At 48.2% G+C, this 19156-nt stretch overlaps 1 protein-coding gene across 1 annotated transcript in view; it reads left to right on the top strand.

Annotated features, from left to right (window-relative positions):
* Nucleotides 1-8105, top strand: part of DMRT3 (doublesex and mab-3 related transcription factor 3) — an 8237-nt gene extending 132 nt beyond the window's left edge. Inside the window, exons 1-2 of the mRNA XM_074569500.1 lie at nucleotides 1-307; nucleotides 7141-8105. The exon at nucleotides 1-307 is cut by the window's left edge and continues 132 nt beyond it. Of these exons, the coding sequence (XP_074425601.1) occupies nucleotides 1-307; nucleotides 7141-8105 (1272 nt within the window). The remainder of the gene's footprint in view (nucleotides 308-7140) is intronic.
* The last annotated feature ends 11051 nt before the right edge of the window (nucleotides 8106-19156 follow it).

Genomic DNA, 19156 nt, shown 5'->3' on the forward strand with positions numbered 1-19156 from the left:
AAGCGCTACTGCCGCTTCAAGGACTGCACCTGCGAGAAGTGCATCCTCATCATCGAGCGGCAGCGGGTGATGGCCGCGCAGGTGGCGCTGCGACGGCAGCAGGCCAACGAGAGCCTGGAGAGCCTCCTCCCGGACTCCCTGCGCGCCCTCCCGGGCCCGCCGGGCAGCGCCGAGCCCCCCGCCCCGCCGCCGGGGCCGCCGCCCTGCGCCGCGCCGCCGCGGGCCCCCGCCGAGCTGGCCGCCGCCGCCGCCCTGCGATGGGCCGCCGAGCCGCCCCCCGCGCTGTCGGGGTCGCTCCCCAAAGCAGGTGAGGCCGGGCCGGGCCGGGTGCCGCTGGGGATGCGGTGGGGAGGGGGGGTCTCCTCGCGGAGGAGGAGGAGGAGGAGGGAGGGCAGCCCCCGCGCCTGGACCCCGACGGGCGGGTCTCGGGGGGTGGAAGGCGAGGGCTTTCCCTTCCTCCTGACGGGCGCCATGGGAAGGGGAAGGAGGGAAAGCCCGGCGGGCGCTCTTCCTGGCTATTAAAAAGCGAGGAGCCGCAAAGCGCCGGGCCCGCTCCCCAGCCGGGCTCGCAGCGAAGGGGACAGGCAAACGCCGCCGCCGCTGCCAACCGGCTCCCCGACGTGCCGCTCCTGGGCCCGCTCCCCTCGGCCGGCGGGGAAGCGGCCGCATTCAGCCTTGATCGCACCCACACGTCCCGCTGCCGCTCCCGGTCCCGCTGAGCCGGCTGGAGCCGCTCCCCGCACCCAGGGAAATCATCGGGCTGCGGGACATCGTCCGGGACAAAACTTCCACGGGCAGCTTCGGGGCTACAGCGGCGCCGGGAGCCGGAGGGTTTCTGCGGAGCAAAGAGGGCCGGGGGCGGGGGGGGGGTGGGGGGCGGGCGCGGGACGACGAGCGGGGCCAGACGGTTGTTTGGGCTTCCCTCCCGCGCCGGCGCGTCCCGCCGGGCCGCCTCCGGGGCGGCTTTCGGCAGGTGGGGGATCCTGACCCAGAAACCGCCGCCCGCAACCGGCGCCTTGTGAGGGCGACCTACCGGTAGCACACATTTCTGGACGCACAACCAACACCCCGGCGCCGCCGTCCCCTTCCCCGCCCCGTGCCTCGGGGGGACCCGACAGCCTTCCCCGACGGGGATGCCCGGCGGCCCGCTGGCAGCCCGCTCCGCTGACAAGCCGCGACTGCGACGAAATTTTACCCGGTGCCCCGGGCGGGCGATGGCAAACCCTGGGGGCTCTCGCACGTCTCGGCTCCTTACGGCTCGCTGCCGGCCGGCCGAAGCCCCACGGGGCGTTGTGCGGCAGCGGGACAGCGGGTCTCCCTCCGAGGGCAGGGGTATGGAGCCAGCCCGGCCCCGCAGGCGTCCGCCGGGGGCCCGGCACGGTGCTCTGCTCCTCCCGCTCTGGCGAAGACACACTGCCGTGCCCGAGGTGGCGGCCCGGCCGGGTCCGTCTGTGTATCGAGTTTGCCGGTGGCCCGGGACCCGCTTCCCCTTGGCCGGCCCTCGGCACCGCCGGCTGTCCCTCCCCGTCCTCCGCATCTCCGCCCGTTCCGCCGGCCGTTCCCCAGGCCCGGAGCTTTGAGATCCCACCCCCCCTCCCGCCAAATTCCCGCATCTCGGCGGCGCGGAGGCTTTCCGCGCCCCGCACCGCCGCGGCGCTTGGCCGGGGCAGGGACCCCGTGGGGTGGGGGTTTGGGCGGAGGTAAGGCCGAGAGAAAAGCAAAAGAGGGGAAAAAAAAAAAAAAGCCGCCTTGGCTCCTTCCAGAAAGTGAAACAAATAAACTTCGCCAGCAGAATATAAATCTGGCGGATAGGAACGGTATTGACTTGTACGCCCAACTTTTCTTCCCCCTGATATATGAACTTCCCAGTTTAAAAGATTACAGTAATCACGGGAGGACAGTGTAAATCGAATCTGATAGCAATAACTTTTGGGGAAGGTCAGGCTCAAGTGAAATGTTACCAAGCAACAGGCATTTTGTTTGCAAAATACAATCAAAGTGTATTGATGAGAAATTCTTCCTTGCCAGCCAGTCAGCACTTTCTGCTAACAGCTTTACGGGGTGGGGGGGAAAGAACGGAGGAGATCTTCATAAATCAAGGCCCGCGGCTCTTCTCCCGCCCCTCCGCCCGCCGTGAGTCCGGGCTGGGGGAGGGCCGGGGGACCCGGGGACCGGGACTGCGGGTGCCGGGAAGCAGCGCCGGTTGCAGAGACCTCACCGGCGCCGTTCCCGATTTCCGATTGTTACAGAAGGCTGGTGTCCCGTTGCCCCCGCGCCCCCCCCTCCCCAGCCCCGGCTTTTTGTGAACATGGGAATGCGTGAGAGCAAAGCGGAAAATTATCTCCTCGGGGGGTCCGCTTGTCACCTGCCACCAGACACCGTTTAAACAGATAACCTGTTTATTTCCAACCTTCCTGCGTGCTCCGAACGGCACGGCTTTCTCTTTCTCTTCCCTCTGTCCCTGCTACCTGCATTAAAACCGCCATCAGAGCAGAGGATGCAATTATCTGCTCCCCCAGCCCGCCCCGTTTCTAACCTTCCCCCCCGGACATTAATCTCCTGGAAGGTTTTTTCAGTACGGAGCAGGTATTTCCCAATGCACGGTAGAATCGTATCTCTTTGGTTTTATCCCTGACAGTACTGGTCATTTGGGTGGGACAATTGCAAAGTTCTGTTCCTGTGAAAATAACGCGCCGAGAAACTACCCCTGTTGCTTTTGCCTGTGGTAACCCGGAATAATTCTGGCTCCTGATACTTTGCTTATGAATTTCCTCTCCCACATGAGTGTGTGTTACATTTCTGTGTCTTACTGTTAGTTACCGAGGCTTGTAAACAACTAATATAACGTTATATGGAGACTTCCGTTAATTTCAGAGTCAGCTTGTTGATGCAACTCAGCAGTTTCTCTGTTAGGTTGGTAACAGCGACTAGTCTCCCACAAAGTACCTTAGACCTTTGAAGATAGGGAAGAAAGTCTGCAGTAAAAGTAATTTAAAAAACCAAACAAACAGCAAAACAAAACAAAAAAAAACACCAACCAACCAACCAACCAACCAAAAAAACACCAAACACCCCAAAACAAACAAACAAAAAAACCCCACCACAAAGAAACCCGTAAGTTTTACACGACCTTAGCTTTATGTGGTTTTATGCTAGTTCTGGTATCGGTCCATTCTAATAATAGAAATAGGGAAAACAGCAGATGTTTTTGGGATCCAAGAAAATCTGTGTTGCAGAAAGAGCTGTCCTAACAATCAAAGTGCAAGCTGTTTTAACAGAGAGTCAGCAGTGGGAATATCAAGGAAGCAAATTTGGTTCCAAAGTATTAGAACAAGTTTTCCAGACGAGTTATTAACTTGAGGAAAACAGCTTCTCTGTCTCACCCATTTACGTTTATTTGGCCCCTTTACAATATTTGACTCATGATCCTTAATGTATAAATAGGCAAGGAAAAATTCGGGTATGCATCGATCTAAATTCGTAGCAGCTTTAATTATTAATGTAGATTTTGCCGTGAATGCACACACGGTTCTCCTACTGTACCATGTTTCACGTGTATCTGTATTTGCACTGCATCTCTGTAGATCTGGGTATGTACCTGTTTCTGCATGCATATTATTTGATGAATGCACCCCATCGTTTATATCAGTAAGAAAACAATTTCCCTAGTTTCCTCAGGGCTGGCAAAGAGAATACGTGAATGCAGGCAATTTGAAATAGAAGGTGTGGGGGAAAAAAAAGCCACTACAAAACACAACACCCAAATAAAAAATGTCATAAAAATGTCTGAGGACAAGATTTCTTTCTTAAAGCCTGGAACATCCTCATACAAAGCTTACGAGTGGTGCAAAAAATACATTTGCCTAAGAGCAGCGGGTTGTATATTCTGAACACAAAATTAATATTTTTGTACCTGAAAATATAGATATTTGGGATTAATACATGAATGCAATATTCCTACAATTCGGTGCCCACAAAAGAACATTTATAATGTATCTTCCCAACTCTTCGTTTATTTAAAGGCTGCTGCTTTGTGCCCGCTCCAAACAAACGAACCCCCCCGATCTCGGCCGTTCCCCCGGCGAGGCGGGGGCAGCACCGCAGGACGCTTCCCCCCTGGCCCTCCCCGCGCCGTGAGCACGGCGGGGAAGCGGTGTTCCGAGAAGGAAATAGGATAGCGGAGACCACACCTGCCAGGCAGGGAAGCACCGGGAAAGCGGGTTCCTGCGCCCGAAGCCCCGTCCTGGGGCACCCGGGGTGTGTGACACCGAGCACCGGGGCTGAGACACGCCGGCAGACACCGCCCGGCACCCTCATGGATAAGCGCCCTCAAAAAGGCAGAGAAAAAAATAATAAATTAATTGTAATAGCACCCAAAGTCAGTATTTACCAAGGGAGGATAATCCTCCCTGTGTTAATAGCAGCTCTTGATTTAAATCGCCGAAATGTCGTTTTGCGGGTCTGACCCTGTGAGCCCAGCAGTCCGGTGAGATGATGCACCGCTGCGATCTGCGCCGTGCCAGGAGGCTGTCCCTGTGCGAGGCTAAGAGTCCGGATCTGTGCAGTCTGATGGCGATAAAGGTGCAAACTTCAGGGGGACGAGTTTTCAGAATTTGAAGAAAATCTGTAGCCCAGCCTCACAAGGATGCTTTTAAGGGTGCTGGAAACAAAATAAACCTTAAATACCTTGAAAATAATAATGTGTAAGGATCCGGGAGTCTATTAGGAAGATCTAATCTGATTTTTTTTTTTTAACATATATTTGCTCCCCAGCGGTACTTGTTATCAGCCCATAAAGATATACTAGAAAAGCGCAGTAGATACGAAGAAATACGCTCTACCTGCATGTGGTCCACTTGGTAATATCGGGTACCACAGTGGAATCTATTTATGTGGAAATTAGGACCATCGTCTCTCTTAAAAGCCTCTCTCATTTCTGGTAAGACAGGGACAGAGGTAATTAACTGATCTCAGGCTGCCCGGTATACGCTTGCCCATTCACCCAGATGTGAATTATTCTTAACTTCCTGTCCTTTGCAATAAATGCATCATTTTGAATGTGTGAAGGGATTAGGAGGGAACGGTAGTGTGAGCCTCACGTTTTTATCAAATAATGGATGAACTATTCTGAGGTTTTACCACCTCCTCAAAAGGATACACGTTTCCAGCGTGCTACCGGCAAACATTTCCTGCATTCCCCTTTGGCTGCTGAGGCAAGACTGGTGCACTGAGCGTATAAAGAAGAGCATAAATACATTGTCTTCTCTGTAGTATGCCTACATGAAAAGTTGCTGCTTCTCCAATATAAAAATGTGTACTCAAACCAGGTTATCCTGCTAAAAGAGTGAGATCTTCAGAAGCTCATCCATACTGCTCAGCTCCACTGCCATGCTTGCCATCCGCAGCCCAAACTAGCAGCGTTCCCCAGCTCTGTAGGGTGGTCCATCACTTCTGCCTGGCACAGACTCCCTCATGAGGAGAACCTCCCTTTGCCATGCCGACTGTCAGGCCATGCTCTGCCAGGGTCTCGTGTTTCTTTGTGGCTCCTATTCTGGTGAATGTAGTGGCTTCTCATTCAGCACGGGATTGCTCAAAACCTGGCTCCTTTCTCAAGGTGGGTAAATTGCATTAATAGAGTTTGTCTCGAGCGGATCTGTTCAACGCTAAACTTAGCCTGCTGCATGGGAAAATGCCCTGCCCGTTCATTCCTGGGGTGAGGGGGACGCAGACGGTCCATGGTGGGCAGCGAGGCTCAGGCGCTTGCACACCTTTAACTTTTTCCATCCCGACTGGGCAGGGGTGGTCATCAGCAGATTTTGGGAGCCTTTGCTTGCTTCTTACAGCTTTTTTTATCTAATGGGGCTGATCACCAGGGGCTTGGGAAACCAGGCAAATTGTTGTATTGGTTTCTGCAGGTACTCTTTCACACATGCATGTTCAAAAGCACTGCCCTGTGCGGTTAAAGCAGGCTCTGTCAGCCGCAGCTCGGACAATGAGACTTTCCCAGACATTGATGCTTCCCAGGAAGATCATCATTGTGCTGTATGAGGGAGACCAGCAAAACAGTATCCTTGGGAAATGACTGAACAATCTCAAGCAAATACATTGCCTCCTTTGTGCGCAAACTATGAAAGCTGTCAACCTTTCTTCTTCTCTTCTTTCTGACAAGCAGTCTTATTTCAGAGGTTTCCGGACTCTTGCAGGTGTTACCAAAGTTACTTGGAGTATCCCCATCTTTGAGTGTCCATCTGGAGACAGTGTGGTCAAAGGGCTCTTTTTCAGCCCTATACCAGCTTTTGCCCTTCTTAGTTTAATGCACAAAAACCAAGGTACCTAGAACAAATGCTGAGAGAGGTTGTGGAGTCTTCATCGATGGAATTATTTAAAACTCAGCTGAGCAGGGTCATGAGCAAACTGCTCTATATTTTAGGTTACTCCTGCTTTGAAAAGGAGGTTGGACCAGATGACCTCCAGAGGTCCTCTCTAAACCAGATTTTTCTAGATTCTGTGCTCTAATAGGCCAAGGCATCAGCTATGCTCCAGGTTTTGGAGGAAAATCCTTTGATTCTTGCTGGGGAAGGAACCAGTTTCTGCAGAGCCAGAACTGTAACACACTGGTTTACTTGACGATTTCTTTAACCTTCAGCCAGTAGTCATGGTGGAGTGGTTCCACCAATGCTGTTGGACTTGCAGAGGGAATTTTGGTCTCCCAAGTGCCCTCTGGATATCTTCAGCTCACAGTCAGTGAGACGGTGCTAGACAGGAGTTATGATGTGGAAGTACTGAACTTCCTCTGGGAAAGCTTGCACTCAGGTGGTGTGTTGGTGCCTTGTAACCAGTGAGAGAGGATTGATACAGCATATTTGACACAGCAGAAAAATGACCACTGCTTCTTTTCTTGTATATGTGAGAATGAGATAGATATCTGTAAGGCAGCCTAGACCAGGTCACATTGTTCTTTTGCGGTTTTGTTCTCATGACATGTTGCAAACAGACCTTAATTTTAGCAGGATCTCTGTGAAAAATGCTTTTTTCCCCCTAGGATTTTGCTCTGTTCACTTTAAGAAGACTGTATACTCAAACGTCTGGAAAAGCTTTTGGCCACAGTTTTTTGTTAACTTCTCTGCCTTCTCTTTGCAGACATGAATGAGGAGCGGTTGGGTGATGCCAGTGGAGCAGACAATGCTGAGACATACAGTGACAAAGACACAGACCAAAGGAGTTCCCCAGACATGACTAAAGCCAAAAGTTGCTTCACCCCTGAAAGCCCTGAAATTGTTTCGGTGGATGAGGTCGGTTATGCGGTTCAGAAAAATGGTGGGAGCACAGAGAGCCGTCCAGACAGCCCAAAGTACCACCCAGAGCAGAACCACCTCCTGATAGAAGGTCCTTCTGGCACAGTTTCTTTACCTTTCAGTTTGAAAGCCAACAGACCTCCACTTGAAGTCTTGAAAAAGATCTTCCCTAACCAAAAGCCAACTGTGCTGGAGTTGATCCTGAAGGGGTGCGGCGGTGATCTGGTGAGTGCTGTAGAGGTTCTCCTGTCCAGTCGGTCTTCGGTGGCCAGTGGGGAGAGAACTTCTGCAGAATCTGATGGTCTTGTTTTGCCTTCCAATGGGCACATTTTTGAACACACACTGAGTTCGTACCCTATTTCCTCTTCCAAGTGGTCTGTGGGCTCAGCATTTAGGGTTCCTGACACACTGAGGTTCTCTGCCGATTCCAGTAATGTCGTGCCAAATCCTCTGGCCGTACCTTTGCAGCACCCTTTCCCTCAGCCACCACGCTACCCACTGATGTTGAGGAACACTTTGGCAAGAAACCAGTCCAGCCCGTTCCTGCCCAATGACGTCACCCTGTGGAACACCATGACGCTGCAGCAGCAGTACCAGCTGCGGTCCCAGTATGTCAGCCCGTTCTCTAGCAACTCGGCCAGCGTTTTCCGAAGCTCACCTGTCCTTCCTTCCCGCTCGTCAGAAGATCCTAGGATCTCAATCCCTGATGACGGGTGTCCTATTGTGTCTAAGCAACCGATTTATACAGAAGATGAGTATGACGAGAGGTCTGATTCTTCAGACTCAAGAATACTCAACACATCTTCTTAGACAGACGTTCAACATGTGATAGCCAAGTGATACTTGCAGTGCAGCTGAACTACTGGGCCCTAAGAGGAGGGACATGTGCTCTACAAAACCCTAGCAATTGTATTAAAAAGTGACTCTGCTTGGTATTGTACTATAGCAATAAAGACATAACTTATTTAATTTCTTGCACTTCACTGGATAATGCCAAATAGCAATACTTTGGCTTTAGTGCTGAGTGTGTGTTACAAAGGAAGACTTTACGGCTACCAGTTATGGGACTCTGGAAGACTCGTAATGGAAAAGAAGCCCAAGGTCTACTTTGTACCTTAACTCAGAAAAAATGGGGATGTTAAACTAGAATACTTGAATGCTGTTTTATAAGAGAGAACTCCTCAGGACATAAGAAATCAAGCAAATGTAGTTCAATTGCAAATGGACTAAAACAAGGACCTTACAATCTTATGCCAGTGATCATCCTTGCAGTGAAAGAAAAGGCAGAAGAAAGAAATATGCACATGAAACTAGCATGAGCTGCTTCTGTGCCATTTGAGCTTGGACGCTTTTCAGAGAAATAATATTAAGAGTTATTCTTTTCCCATGGCTAGGTTGAAACTTGTAATGTCAGTGTAAAACCAATTACAGCTGTGAATTGCATGAAGTGTATTGTGAAATGAACACAAGATTAAACATTGTCAGGTTAATGTAGCATGCTAAGGACTCTAGAAAAATAAACTAAGATGATGATCTTGGTTTATGTCATTTATACTGGCCAAATAACATTTCTGAAGATAGAGAGCTGATTAATCCTCAGCTGGGGTTAAAATGTCCAGCTCCAGTAACTGCAGTCAAGGGAAACCTCTTTTTTTCCGAGTCCAGGTTCTGCTTCCCTGCCTTGGAGCTTGCAACTGAGATTAGGCAAATGTTTTCATCAGGGAAGCTGAGGTCTCTTGACTATGTACTGCAGACACTTCCAAGCTCAGCTGAGTAAAGCAGAGCTTGTTACAGTCATAGTAACCAGAAAAAAAAAGAAGTCTGTCCCGATGCTTCAGAAGCGTCTTTTTTCCTATACTGTAGATGTAGAAAAAAGGAGGTAGGATGTAATAGCAGGCATTTCTTTAAAATAATGGTTAGCCAAATGGCAACTTCCCCAAATCTAGAAAAGTAATGGCTTGAACAATTTATTGCATGTTTGCATGCATTGATTACACTGCATATCTTACGTGTGTCAGAGTAACATTAGGAATTGCTTCTGATGAGGAATGCCACTAAAGTAATTGTCCACTTAGAAGTTTGTTAAGGTTTTTGTGCCATTTTTTCAACTGTTCACAAGTGACTGCATCTGCTTGACAGTCGGCTTTTCTGAAACACACCTCTCAATGCAGATGAAATGGCTGTCAGGCCTGTCAGGCGTATGGATTAGTCCCACACCTCAAAAGCAATTGAGGCTGCCCTGAAGTTGGACTCTAAAGCAGATGGGCTTTAAAAGTGTAATTAAGTCAGGCACGTTATCTGGTGTCACTGCTGATACGAGTGCCTGTGTTCTCGTTTGGCATTTCATATTTTGTAAAGTTTGTGCACCCAGTGAATCTTGCATTTCATAAGGTTACTGAACATGCACAAAAAGGAGAATAAAATAAATAATGATTTTATTTTCCTGAGGGGATAAATGAACAGAAATATACTTTTTCTTGCATAATTTTCCAACCTGTTCCAAAAATGGATTTGTTGATAATGCTACAGAGCAAAGACATAAAGGCAGGGGGAGGGAGGAAAGAAAATAAATAGCTTCCCTTATGGAAGTGTAAATGTGAAAACATCTGGAATTTTCATAAATGCAGAATTACAGTTTTGTACTGACAGATTTGCCTGCGCTCACATGGTACTTGGAAACAAATTCATCTTCCAGCCACTTCAGAGAGAAAAGTAATAGGCAAAATAAGCTTGATCTTGCAAAAAGAAAGGGATGAGTTAGTGAAATGCTGTGCTCCAACATCATGAAGAGATTAAGTGTCAAAGGATAGGTAAGAGCAGATAGGTGTAAGAACTCTGATTTTGAGCTTATGCACCAAGCATATTTCCCTCCAGCAGTATAGGCATCCCTATACATTGAACGAATTATTTTTTGTTTGCTTGTTTGTTTGCTACAGAGGGCAAATCATCTGCAGCAGAAAGACCAGACAGTGACACCTGCAACAACTCATAGTAACCTTACACACTATGGACGGGGGGTTTTCAGAGAACAGAGTTTTGGCACCTTGGAATTGGGATGCATGTTTCAAAGAAAGGTGACCCTTGGCTAAACTGGAGCGAATGATTACCACTCTAAATAGTTGTGGTGAAAAATGCAGATTGAGCATTATGATTTTTTAATAAACAGTTTGATAAACTGCTTTCTGAAAAAGTAAGCAAGTTCAAATAATCCTTGCCTGATGTTATAAAATACCTTTTGACCCAATTAACAATTCTCTCATTTTTTTTTTTTAAATAAAGTAAATCTAAATGTGTTCAAAATAAAAAATGCAGATTTTGATGTTGAACAACGTTTTTTGTTCGACCACACAATATTTTGACTATCCAGAACATTAATTTTTTTACAAATATGGGTTGGCCTGCCACGGTATCATTGAGAAACTACTTTATTCACCCAGTTGTGTTTTCCGGGCTAGCGCTACAGTCAAATACAATTTTTAACTTCCAGCCGCCACACAGCAAGGACCCCTTGGCGTGTTGGCCCGCACAGTGCTGGGACCTGTTCCTCCGACCCTCGCCGTGCTGGTGGCGGATGCCCACCCACTCCCACCCTCGCTGCGTGGGCAACCGCAGCCCCTTTTCTGCAGAACCCCTGGGTGCCCCGTCCACGGGGGCCCGCGGCGGCCACCCCAAGGCTGGTGGGCCCCGTTCTGCCTCAGACCGTGCTTTTAGCGGTGTCGGTGACAGCTGTGTCACCGCAGGTGGCAGCAGCAGGGCTGTGTCCCGATCCTGCGGAGCGCCCGTCGCCCGGCGGCATCCTTTGCCGCGCAGACGGCACCCCAACCCTGCGTTTCCCAGCTCCATCTTGTGGTGAAAAAGGGTATTTCCACGTCGGAGCAACTACTTGCTGCGGAAGGCAGCAGGCGGGCTGGAGAGGAGAGGTAAGGCTGGAGGCACCGATGCGCAAGAAACCCCCAGCGGAAAAAACCCCGAATTTAAGAATCAAGAAAGATGGCTGGAGCCTGGCGAGGTCTCTGCTGAAGCCCAGAAACCAAGGAAGGGGTCCTTTTTTTTTTTTTTTTTGTGTGGGTGGTTTTTTTTTGGTTAGTTGGGGTTTTTGTGTGGTTTTGTTGTTCGTTTTTTTTTTTAATTTATTTTTTTTTATTTCTATTTTGGGTGCTAGGGCAGCTGTGGCTTTGTTGAAGCAAGAGAGCTTCATCCCTTGCCCTCTGGAGAGTTCCTGCTCCTGGCTGAGCAGCTGCCTGGGTGCCTGTCTGGGGTGCCCCAGGGATGCTTTTTCTCCTGTCAGGCTGGTGATTTCACTGTCAACTCTCCGTGGGTGCACACAAAACCAAAGGGCAATGCCAGGGGAAGCTGTATCTGCCCACGGCTCTGCTTGCCATCAGCCGACCAGAGACCAGAGCAGTGCACTCTGCAAAGGCTGGCTGCTGCCCCAGAGGCACGCTGCTTAATCTCTGCTTCGTTAACCTCTAGCTGTGACAAGGTGGGTAAGGCAAACAATGATGTAAACATTAACAATAATAATTTCTCCCTCAGAGCAGTGCTGTGGAGACCCCTAATGGGACGCTCACATCCTTCAGCGGCTCACATACCTGTAGAAAGGGAAGAGTCAGGGTGTGGGGTAAGCACAGTGCAATGGGTCTGTCCTGCCCCAAATTCCTCCCTGCCTTGCCTTTGCCGGTGGTTGTGCTGCTCCCCCCGAGGGTCCCCGACTTGTCCTCCTTATGGGGCTGAAGGGCCACCCCTACAACATTTGTTGGATGTTCGGTGAACAGGCTCACCTCACATTTGTGCTGACACCTTTGAAAAATGACTTTGATTCTCTCAGTATACTGTTTCAGTGATTCATTCTTTATGTGCATTTACTCAGTGGACATGAGCGGGGAAATAAGATTGATGCTATATTTATATGTTAATTTTAATATTGAAGCTATCCTGTATTTGAAGAATAAGATCAATTCTTCAATTTCATTTCTTACGTGATATTGCATATTGTCATTACTGGAAAATAAAATTATTTCTGAATGCACACTATCCAAACTTCAATTTTAGTGGACATATAACTCTGAAGCATCATTCTTCTCCCTTCCCTATAACAACTAACTTAATACAGTATTTTAACATTCTCTCACTAGTCTGCCACTGGAAGATAACAAAGACAAGTCTTTTCTCCCTAAATGGTGTTTCGTTAATGTGCTCCCTGCAGCATTCTGCACAGTCACAGGCAGATTTGGTGCATGACTCAGCAAAGCCCTGAAGGCTGTTGCACATATGATACAACAGGAATCTTGGTTAAGAGTTGCGTCCCTCACTAGAGACTAATTCCATTCACATCCACAGTAACAGCAGTGCTCGAGAGCCACAGCTATACGCCAAGCATGCCTGTACACAGGACGAATCCTGACCTTAAGCAGAGGATCAAACCCTTAGAGCACCACCAGGAAGCAGATACTGTGAAGGATGGATACAGAGCATCACATGCACAGAAAAATTTGGCAGCTAAAGAGGAAGATGTACTTTAAGGAGGTCGGCTGCCAGAGACCAGGCTGTCCTGAAGCTGCAAAGGAAAGATAATATTTATAGCATCTTTGGGAGTGTGGTTTGCAGGATGGACAGCAGGAACCTTTGCAAGGTTACATCCGTGCTCTGCCCAGTTATCTATGGAAGATTACATTTGCCAGTTCAAATTCCAGTTCTCTCTTTTTCCTGTTCCATGAGATAAAGCTAACTGCTACAAGGATTTAGTGGTTGTTATCTGAAAATTCACAAACAACTTAAGTGTTCTGTAAATATGAGAGCAGAGCATGGTATTTACCTGAGCATGTATTATAAGATTTTTTTCTGTTTTTTTCACTCCCAGAGAGAGAGGCTACAGCTTTTCAATAGTTGAACAGTGCCTGCCTTCAGCAGGAGAGTTCTCCTGAAAAGCTAAGGTCAGGATAATCCCGAGATAATCCTCAGTCGGCCACTGCCATACAACGGCTAAAAGGTGCGAGACCTGAGGTAAACACTGCTTGGGTTCTTTCCATCTGTCATAGGCAAATAAAGACTGCTTAGGTTCTTTCCATCTGTCATATTTCTGAGCCCATAGTCTTCATACATTCCAACTTTCTCCTCTGCGACACCCAGGTAAAACCAGAAATCTTGGGATAAAATTGTACTAACTGCCCTTCTTTTCCCCAAAAGGAGTGAACACCCCCAAAAATGTTGAGGAAAAGTGAGAAAGCAGAACTTAAGGCACGAGAAAGCCTATTCTTTCTTCTAAGCACCTACGTCCCGGCTCGTGTGGCTCAGGCAGGGAGGGTGGCAGGCTCAGGAGGAGCTGGTCTCCTCCTGGTCTCTCCGGAGGAGGTGGGCACGCACCAGCTCTTCTCCCAGCAGTCTCAACCTGGGGGCTGCAGCCCCCCCGGGAGTGAGCACCCGTGGCAGGAGAAAGGCAGCGCGAGAGTGAGTAGCGTGGCAGCTGCGTGACTGCGAAGGTGCTTGTGGGCACTAATGGAAGAAGTTATTACTTCCCTGCTTTGTTGCATGGGGGGAAGCTCAAACCCCCTTTCAGAAACATCTTTCTTTGGAGCGTAGTCCCCCTGCCTTGCCTGCACATTGCTGAGGTTCCTTCTTGCCACAGTGAATATAAACTGGGAAGAGTGAGATAAAACTCAACATATACACAGAAATAAAAAGAGACACTGAAATACACAGAAATACAGAGAGACATACTTCCTTGTTATGTGTCAAATCTTGACATTTTTGTCATTTATAAGGGCTATATTATTTATAATGACTGAGGTGACAAGGGGTGCAGAAGCAATCCCGATGGGACACTATACCTGAGGGAGCGCTGTACTAGAAATTTGGGTTCCTGTTCTGTTTCCTCTGCGTGTTAATGTCTTGACTCAGTCACTAGGAGCAGGCTCCTGGAGGGTGCTCCAGGCTGGTGACACAGCACAACCAGCTCTGCCCTGGGAACAGAAATCGATGCATTCTCACCTTGAGCTTGCCTTGTTCCCCACTAAAATAAGGGCAATGCTTAATGTCTGGTACAGCTATGTATTATACATATTGTAAAACAACATTTTCTCAAGAACAGCAGTTCCTAAACTACAGAAAATTATTCTATTTGGCTCCATACTTACTGCAAAATCCTTTCCAGGAAACTTTAACACCCTGTATAGATTTGGCCCAACTCACAGCTATCTATTACATTTTAAACTACATGGCTTAGTCACTAGTATGCTTAAGGTCAGCTAAGTGTAAGTTAAAAATTTTTTTCCTTGCTCATTCCTCTGTAATTTATTTTTCTCTAAGACTCTGCAGAGGTAGAAACAAGAGGAACATTCGGCCACGTGTATTTTGCTTCCTTTAACTCCATTGCCAAATAATTCATAAGGGACAGAGGGGTGGTGGGGCGAAGTGTATTCATTTTGAATTTTTGTTGCAAACATAAATACTTCAAAACATAGATGATAATATTTCTGGGGGTCCAAAGGGAAGAGGGGATTGGTTCCTCTTAACCAGGCATACCTCCTTCTGCTATTCTGATGGATGAACACGGAGCAGGCATCCATCACGGCAATCCTTGTGAGGGACTGGGGGTGGGGCTGGATTTGGGGTTGCTTTGCAGAACTTTGAAACAAGTAAGGAGCCAGGGAGGGGATAGTTTCTGACCTTCAGTGGCTTCTGGGGAGCGGTGCTTTCCCAGGCCCAAGGCTGCACTATCAGAGTCAATGTGCATGTTGCCGTTGCCTTGAAAAGGGAACGGAGCGATCTATAGCAGAAGTCAGGAGGTGAGAGGGGCTGGTCTTACTGTGCTCCTTCCTCCCCCACCCCCCCCCCCAAAGTTCGCTGCATGAGGTTTTAGCAGACTTCCGTGATGTATGGATATGGAAAGCTATGACTAATTCCCCAGGTGATCCGTGTATATTTAACATCCAAAATCTCAAGCAAACATCCTGCTTGTTGAATTATTGTCTGGCGTTCACGTATTTCCTGATTTGGCCACCACTGCTGGCTGCTGTTTTAACAGATTTTCACTTTTTCTGCTGTCCCGTTGGTCTGGCAGTAGGAGAAATAGCTGTGGTTGTGGGTGTGCTGAGAGGCAATGGAATCACCGCCATCCTGCTCGTAGTGGCTGTACTCTGACTCCTCACCTCCTTCACTGCACCACTCCTCCAGTTTTTTTACATACTTTCCGAGGCCTGAAAGCACGGGCCAACACCGAGTTATTGTGACCTGGTTTTAATTTATCTGTAACCAGTTAAAATTACTCCCCAAAGGAACTTTAATTGCTTTTTTGTTTCACGAGCACCCCAAAAAATCACTGGTGCTGAAGAACCCTAGTCCTTCAGTCCACGGGTCCCTCCTCCTCCTTATATTGGCAAAGTAAAAGTTCAGGCAAAAACATGAACTGTGTGTACAAGATATTCAAAAGCTCCTTGGGAAAGGGGCTGTATTTTCCCCTGCCAAACGTCTGGATTTGCAACTGTCTTTGAATGCATCCCATAGCTGAGCTTCGAGGAGAAAGACTCAGTCACAAACGACTGTAACATGTATTGTACAAACATATATTTAAAGTAAATGCTATCTTGACCTGTACATCAAAGGCATGGCCTTGCCTTCACACAGAAGGAGGCAGCCTGGCAGTGCTCCAGCCAAACACCGGGCAGGTTTGTAAGAGCTGCGGAGTGATGGTCGGGAACCAGAGAGAAAGCCCCCGCATGACCCTGGACCCCGCTCCCCTCGGGCTCCTCCCTTCTGGCTAGTGAGCCCACCTGGCGTCAGCCCACTCGCAGAGCAGATCCTGACCTGAATGACGTTATAGTTGGATGACATTATAGCTGGGTGACGTTATAGGGTGACTTTATAAAGAAGCGGGATGGGTCTGGCCTTCCCTCCTTCTGCGTGGACCCGAAATCTTGGCCAGGGTTGGATTTGGGGTCTGCTTGGCGGGTGCGCTCGGGGCAGTGAGGAGCAGAGCAGCAGGACAGGGTTCCCCCAGGACTCCCCCTCTCCTGCCCTCAGCACCTGTTTTTTTGCAAACCTGATGGCAGCACCACAGGCACCAACTTATCTGTAGTCGCTGCCCTTTCACGGGCAGCGCTGAGCTTCCACCACCCCGTGGGAAAGTCCACCACTCTGGTTCCTAGACCAGCAGTTTCCCCAAGGGAGACCCCTGTGGAGGCAGGTGTTTCTGGGAGGTCAGCATCAGTGGCTCCCCACAGCTGAGCTTCACTCCTCCCAGAGCTGGCTTGGCGGGGCAGCAAGGACTGCCATGTAATCATGGCACCTACATGAGGGCAAACACGCACAAAAACCTCCTGTGTGCCAAATGATGGCTGCTTTGCAGAGTCTCGAGGAAGCATCACTGCGGGCTGTGCAGGGAAAACCCACTTCTTTTCCTGGGTGCCAGCACTTACAGTGTGACCGTCTCTTGTTCACCAGCACGCGGGTGAGGAAAATAAATGGCTCTTGCAACACTCTCTGAAAATCAATAAACGAGGATGGCAGTGTCAGGTTTTGCTGATTGAAAATAGTGGGTGCTGTGAACTCCTGGAACAAGTACTCTGTAACACAGAGCTGCCAAATGTTGCTCCCAGTTTCGTTGCTGGACAGATTTCCTGTGTGGACTGATATAAAATGCATTGCAATAGTGAAAGATATGGGTTAAGGCAGTGAGGTCCTCTGTCAAAAAAGAGGCAAGTTTTTTGGCAGTACATTAAATAAACCAAGAAGTTCTCACTTGAGAGACCCTTACATTATGCACCTTCTTCATAATTTGTAAGCAAATTACAAAGCACAGGAAGATATTTCCTTGTTGTTTGTGCTGGGAGTGATTTATTCTGTGTTATTCTCTGAGGATAGCAATCTGGTGGAGAAGATGTGGCCTTTATCCCTGACTTTCCTGTCATGCCTGAATGTAGTTCATATCTGTGCATGAGGTTTTATCCAGAAGTTACCTCAGTAGAGAAAGCCACTTTTCTGAGCAAGTGAATGGAGGTATCTGCAATCAGCCCATGCCACCTGCCTGCCCCAAGGAAGCTGGCTGGTTGGCTTCTTGAAGAGGAACACAGGCAGTTTGATGTGCTCCTTGTACAACAGTGATGCAGACCTTGTCATTTCAGTGTACTAATAAATAATTCTTCTGCTAAAACTTTTTCTTGTAGCAGTCTAGTTGCCTTCCTTCTTGCTTAACTCCCTTGAAATTCCTATATAAGCTAATGTAACCATGAGGCTGGAACTGATAAAAAGGTTGTCAAGGAGGCCATTTCAACAGGTTTAGGTCAAGAAAGATGTTAGCATGTGCTACCACATCAAGCACTACAAGGAATTCTTCATTAGTGAAGAATGTAAGGGTTTGTGTTGCAACAGTGCCTTAATCCTGCCCAGGATCAACAACAACAGGGATGAAGATGAAGAAGATGAAGAAGAGGAAGAAGAAGAAGAAGAGGAAGAAGAAGAAGAAGAAGAAGAGGAAGAGGAAGAGGAAGAGGAAGAGGAAGCCAAAGGTGAAAGCAGGGCTGAATGAGGGTAGGATTCTTCTTCCACAGTAAGGGGCCCCTGTACCTGCTGCTTCCATTGGTAAAAAGAATGGAGATGGGAGTAAATCAAGTCCTTGGGTTTGGTTCTTGGGTTCAGTTTTCATTGACGAAATATAAGCAAATCAAAGGACAGATCCAAACTGTCCTAATCCTTGGTGATTCTGCATATGAATCAGTATTACCTGCTGGCTGGAGCTACTTGCAGGTTTTGGACTGAGTCAGAGGCACATTTGGTGTCATATATGACATGAGACCCAGACTGTCATACTGTGTCTTGGTTCCACTCCATATAATGTTTTAAGTTCCTCAAGAAAAAAGCTGCATAATTATTATTTTCTAATGTCACCTTTTTCATTAATGTGTTAGTTCCTGCTTAGTAGCCTTTCTATGTATGTGACCTCAAAATACCACAGTAACTTTTGAACAGATCCTCAAGTACTTACACATTGCCTTCTTAGAGTATTGGGCCATTCTTGGCACATAGTTTCACTATAGTCAGGAAAATCAAATCATAAGTGAACACAACCAGATTATTAACATTACTATCATGCACACAGATATGCAGACATTAACAATGGCATTGGAATACAGCTGCAGCAGGAATTACCAAAGTCACCAAACTCCATCTAGTGGGAGAAACCCAGAAACAGACAAAGAAAGGATGCAGTAGTGTCCACTTGCTGATGCATACACCTTGCATACATATGCAACGAACACACACAACTTCGCTTTGAACTCCTCTTTCACAAAAAGTCGAAGATGTCAAAGGTGTTTTTTTATCCTATTTGACTGTGGAAGGGGGCTCAACAAAATAAAGGCAGAATTCTTGAGGAAGCCATATGCCAAACCTTTGGCTCATCAAGTGTCTCAGGGTCTCAAGACACCTGATATTGCCTTTCTCCCTTATCAATTGAGAGACTTATTCTTTTTTCAGCTTGTGCAGCGTATGTTGCCAAAACTTTTTTGCCGCTAAGCAGTAGAACGGTGGCAGTGGGGGAAGTTAACTAGTGTCCGATCAATCCAGAGATATCTGGCAAAGTCAGTACTCTGTGATATATGTGGGTGATGTTGGTGGATGAAAAGCTCAACATGAGCCAACAATGTGCACTTGCAGCCCAGAAGGCCAATCGCATCCTGGGCTGCATCAAAAGAAGCGTGGCCAGCAGATCCAGAGAGGTGATTCTGCCCCTCTACTCTGCTCTCGTGAGACCCCACCTGGAGTACTGTGTCCAGCTCTGGAGCCATCACAAAAGAAGGACACGGACCTGTTGGAGCAGGTGCAGAGAATGGCCATGAAGATGATCCGAGGGCTGGAGCACCTCTGCT

Source organism: Larus michahellis, chromosome Z (genome assembly GCF_964199755.1).
Source record: "Larus michahellis chromosome Z, bLarMic1.1, whole genome shotgun sequence".
NCBI classification, from domain to species: Eukaryota; Metazoa; Chordata; class Aves; order Charadriiformes; family Laridae; genus Larus; species Larus michahellis.